Source organism: Egretta garzetta, unplaced genomic scaffold (genome assembly GCF_000687185.1).
Source record: "Egretta garzetta isolate BGI_Z169 unplaced genomic scaffold, ASM68718v1 scaffold564, whole genome shotgun sequence".
In the NCBI taxonomy this organism is placed as follows: Eukaryota; Metazoa; Chordata; class Aves; order Pelecaniformes; family Ardeidae; genus Egretta; species Egretta garzetta.
In genome coordinates, this window is record NW_009259502.1 from 354069 (window position 1) to 358854 (window position 4786).

Genomic DNA, 4786 nt, shown 5'->3' on the forward strand with positions numbered 1-4786 from the left:
CTCGGAGCGGCCGGTTGGCATCTGCTGGGCCAGGCACGGGGCATGGATGGAGAGGAGTGCGGCGGTTGTGTTTCTGCAATAAAGGGTTTTTCCAGTAGCCCCTCGCCTCGGTCTCGCTCATTGAACCCGAGCGCTCTGGTTTGTCACGATACTTCCACCCCTACCTCTTGCTCTTGGGCTCAGCAGAGGGACAGAAGCTCACCTTGCTTGCCTTCACTGTTATACTGCTGCCTTCTTGCGTTTTTGTTAACCTGTCACAACAAAAATAACTCTGTTTTGATTACAGCAACCTTAATCCTGGCTTTTCTGGTAAGCGTTTTTCTGTAGGAAACTGGTAAAGTGGCACTGCTAAACTTACCGGACTTCTGTGGAACTTAATTGCAAGTTAGAAGTCAAGCTCGGTACCATCTTGCAAAGCAACAGCCCGCTGCTTGTGCGTTTCTGTCCTCAGTAAGGTATGCTGTAAGTGCTGCTATAAATACACCTACTTGCTGTTTTTCCTGGCAGTCACCCACACAGCGCTTGTCTCTCTCGCTTTAGAGGAGTTAGTAAATCAACCTCACTTATTTTCTTCCTCAGCTTTCCCTTCTGCCACATGACTAGCTAGAAAAATGTATTGGTTTAGGCTACTACATAATGTAAGGCTGAAAGGATGGGAATGAGCCTTAAAACCATCATGGTTCAAGGGCTGGTTTTTAAGTATGGGTATTTTCCACCTGGTAACAGAGCAGTCCTCGTTTGTGGTGTGTTTGAACCGAGTCGGGTCTGTGGCTCCTTGTCCTGTGGTCTCTGATGGGAGCGTTCATCCTTCCATGTCCTGCACTTGCTTAAGGCATGTTAGCAGCGGGTGGGATTGAGGGTTTGAGTATCCTAAAGCTGAGGAGAGCCATGCTGGAATAGGTGTTCAAATTGCTGAACTTAGGCAGAGAGTGAGGATTGCTGCTAGGGCTGCTGTCGGAAGAGTGTTTGTGGTGGTTTTTTCCCTCTCGCAGGTGTTGGTTGTGCCCTGGTCAGCTCCTGGGAGGCCTGAGATGGATTTTGTGCTCTAGAGAAAGCCCTCGTCAGTATGTGCTCGTGCTGTTGCTTGATCTAGTTCTTGATTCTCCTTTGGTGGTGGTTCAGATTCAGAGCATTGAGGAAGTCTGCACTCCCCTGATACGTGTGATGCAGCAGTGCTCTCGGGAACTAGCTGTGAGTGCAAGAAGTCCACCTCGGAGTTTATTGCTCTGGCTGCAGCTTGTTCCCCACGCAGCTTTAGCAAGGACTGAAGAGTCTTTGCTCTGGTGGCTGCCAGCCCTGACCTCTGGGTGACGGAGGCAGGAGCCATCAGCTGTGAGTTGGTGGCCAGACAGAGGTGAACTTGGGGGGGGTGGCTCAGAGCAGCTGTAGCCCTTCCTGAATATCCTTGTGGGGTCAGCGTGGCCCTTGGCCAACTGAGGAGCGAGGTGGCTTTGAATCCCCACTCTCAAGCTGATGATTGCCCTTTGATAACACAGCTTAATATTGGAGCACCAGGGTGAACTGGGGGTCGTGAAGGGCTACGTCTGCTCCCAGTGTCCCGTGAAATGAAACGGGCCAGAAGACACCACGGTAGCTGAGTCTGGTTCCCGACTGGGACAGTTCAGCTGGAAGAAAACCAGACTGAGGGATGTAGCCAGTTCATAAATTTGCAGGGAATTAATTGAAATATGCGGGCAACCCCTCCAGGCAAGGGCTGTGCCAGGCTGTCCCTTGGCTGAAGCTGTTCTGGGGTTTTTAGCTTGAGCCAGACGAGGCAGGAGACTGCTGATGGTGACTGTAATATTTCAAAATAATTTTACTTAAAATTTTATTTCTATCTTAAAAATAAACATCAGCATTAAAATATCAGTAAACAAACGTGTGAAACCAAAGCAGTGAGTACAGAATACATACAGAGCCGTGTACAGAGAGCGGCTGTGAGCATCGTATGTTAGCTTCAGTGCAAAGCCGAAACAGGCCCCCTGTGAGGACAGCAGTGTGTTGCCCAGAACAAGGGTTTTTGGGAGCGTTTCCCAGCTTAGGGAATGGCTCAGAACAGGCCTGTGTGGGGCGAGAGTGATGGTGGGGGGGAGGCTGGGCTGAGGAGCAGAAGTGGGGGCTGCGACACACGTTAGCTTTGTGAAGGATTTGGAGAGCGGAGCCGGCTTGACGTGCAAAAGCCTCTTCTTCCTCTTCCTCCCCGTCCTTAGTCCTTACCTTCTCTGTTCCCACCCCTCCTGCTGCGCACACACTCGCACAGACGCACACACGTCCTCCGACATACACATCCATCTCCGCGGGCTCTCTGAGCTCTCCTTGCCAATCTTTTTCCTGGAGCTATCCTCAGCCGCTCTCCTCCCTTTTGGGAAGGCAGGTGGGCAGAGAGCGACTTGGTTGTGGGCTCTGGCTGCCTTCTGTGGCTGTGAGACTGTTGGAAATGGGAACTGTTTAGGTGACAATTCCCAGCTTTCCCTTTGGAGAAGGTCCCTGCTCCTGGTGTGGGCTATCAGCCCCCTTCTGTCAGCTCAGCTGCAGCCCTGAGTGCCCAAAAGTTTTGCTCCCATTGAGCAAATCAAATCACCAAGTGATTTCATGTTGAACTCCATCCTTTGAATAAGCAATATATATATTTTTTTTTTTGCTTTCTGTGCACGTGCTAGAAAAAAGTTCAGATTTCAGCCAGGAAAGGAAATGCCACAGAAGAAGGGCAAGTATTTCAGTCTGGAAGCTTTCCCAGCCCGCCTCCGAGGCAGTGTTAACCAGCTGGTTTGTCTCCCCTCTCCCATCATTGCGCAGGACTCGCCTGCTGAGCACCAGCTTCCCTGCCTGCACCACGCAGCACAGCAGGGGCCAGGAGCTGATGTTCGCCCTCCCACAGCCCCGCTCCGCCACCGGATCCGCTGCCTTCCTGGAGCTGCTGGGAGCAGAAACCAGGTGTGATTTCTGCTGGGTTTGTTTTCTGCTGTTCCAGCAAGCGAGCGACTTGCAGAGGGCTCCAAGGTGGCGCAGCTCCAGCGATCGTCGTGGGGAGCAGAGGGGATGAGGCCTCGCTGCCATTTCCCACCCCAAGGTCACTTGATGCTTGGCTCCTCTGTCTCTCGGTGTCACTTGGGGCCTCCTCCAGCAGTGCAGAGGGGTGAGTGAGGCCCAGGGACGGTGCCTGCTCTAGTGACAGGAGGATTAAAGCAGCTGCAGAGCATGGTTCAGCCCACAAAGGAGTGGCAGGAGAGGGGACATAAATTACAGCCTAGTGCTGATGGTGGCCAGCGAGCCTCTGGCTGGATCTGAAGGTCACTCTAGTTTGGTTTCTTTGGGCTCCCAGGGCTTTTTGGGGCTGTTGGTGATGTCACCTGCTGCAGAGAGAATCGCAGAATCGTTTGGGTTGGAAAAGCCCTTTCAGCTCCCCCAGCCCAACCGCTCCCCTACCCCTGCCATCCCACCCCCAAACCCCGGCCCTCAGCACTGCCCCTGCCCGGCTGTTAAATCCCCCCAGGGCTGGGGACTCGACCCCTTCCCTGGGCAGCCCCTTCCAGCCCCTGACAGCCCCAAGGGGAAGGAATTGTTCCCCATGCCCAACCTCACCCTGCCCTGGCACAACTTGAGGCCGGTGCCCCTCGTCCCATTGCCTGTTACCTGGGAGAAAAGACTGACACCCACGAAATGTCACCAGAGTGACTCACTGGTCAGGGCCAGCCAGGCTGGTTCCCTGCTATCGTGGGTGCACCAAGCACGTGGCTCTCACCCCTGCAGCCCCTTCTGGGGGAGCATCATCTGTGTCACAGCCCTGTCCCCTCCCACTGGGCTGGCTGCCTGCCGTGCAGCTGAGCTGGTGGCGCGGTGCCACCTCTGTGGCCCTTGTGTGGGACAGGGCGGTGGCAGGAGCTGGGGGGCTGTGGTACTCACGGGCAGCTGCGCCTTGGTGTCATTGAGGTGGGCGTAGAGGAGCACGGCGATGTTGCTGTGGCCGGCCTCCAGCGCGATGGCAACGGCGTTATTCCCATCCTAAAAAGGAAGGGAGAGCAGTTGAGAAGAGGTCTGAGGTCAGGACGTGACACAGTGTGGGCAAGCGTGCCCAGGCCCCAGCGGCAGAGGCTTACGCTGTCCACGATGGAGATGTTGCAGGTGGGCTGAGCCAGCAGCAGCTTCACCGTCTCCACGCGGCCGTGCTCGCAGGCGCACATCAGCGCAGTTGAGCCCTCCTCGTCCTGCAGGTTCACGTCGGCCCCGCAGGCGAGCAGGGCTTCCACCATCTCCTGCCGGCCGTGGCTGACGGCCAGCATCAGCGCCGTCTGGCCAGCCTGCGAGGCAAGGGACGCTGCCAGCCTGCTCCCGCCCTGGCTGTGCCACCCGCTGCCCGGGGAGGGACCGCTGCTGTCCCCAGAGCCCCCCCAGTCTCTGAGCACGTCTGTGGCTGGGGATGAGGTGTGGGCGAGACCCAGGAGCCCTGATGCCAGGCAGAAGGAGCTCCTAATGTGGTGCCCTCCCCATGTATCAGCCCCTCCAGGTTTTGGAGCCACAGTCCTGCCCTTGGAGGAGCTGAGTGTGCCCCTGGCAGCTGCTTTGGGGGTGGGGGGAGAGGGTCGGGACGTGGTCACCCCCAGCCCACACCAACCTGGCTGGCCTTGGCGTTGACGTTGCCCATGCTGAAGAGCCTCCTGACCACGTTCATGTCATCTTCCTGCTCGACGGCCGCCAGCGCTGCCAGCATGAGAGCTGTGTAGCCGGCTTTGTTCTGGTGGTCCACATTACAGACCCCTGGGGGGACGGGCAGAGCCGGGGGGCCCAG

At 56.4% G+C, this 4786-nt stretch overlaps 1 protein-coding gene across 1 annotated transcript in view; it reads right to left on the reverse strand.

The window, feature by feature from the left end:
• Window positions 1-1864: 1864 nt before the first annotated feature.
• LOC104125060 (KN motif and ankyrin repeat domain-containing protein 3) overlaps window positions 1865-4786 on the reverse strand; it is a 5218-nt gene continuing 2296 nt past the window's right edge. The window contains exons 5-8 of the mRNA XM_035892998.1: window positions 4613-4755; window positions 4098-4298; window positions 3904-4002; window positions 1865-3353 (exon numbers count right to left, since the gene is read on the reverse strand). Coding sequence (XP_035748891.1) covers window positions 3297-3353; window positions 3904-4002; window positions 4098-4298; window positions 4613-4755 — 500 coding nt within the window. The 3' untranslated portion in view covers window positions 1865-3296. The remainder of the gene's footprint in view (window positions 3354-3903; window positions 4003-4097; window positions 4299-4612; window positions 4756-4786) is intronic.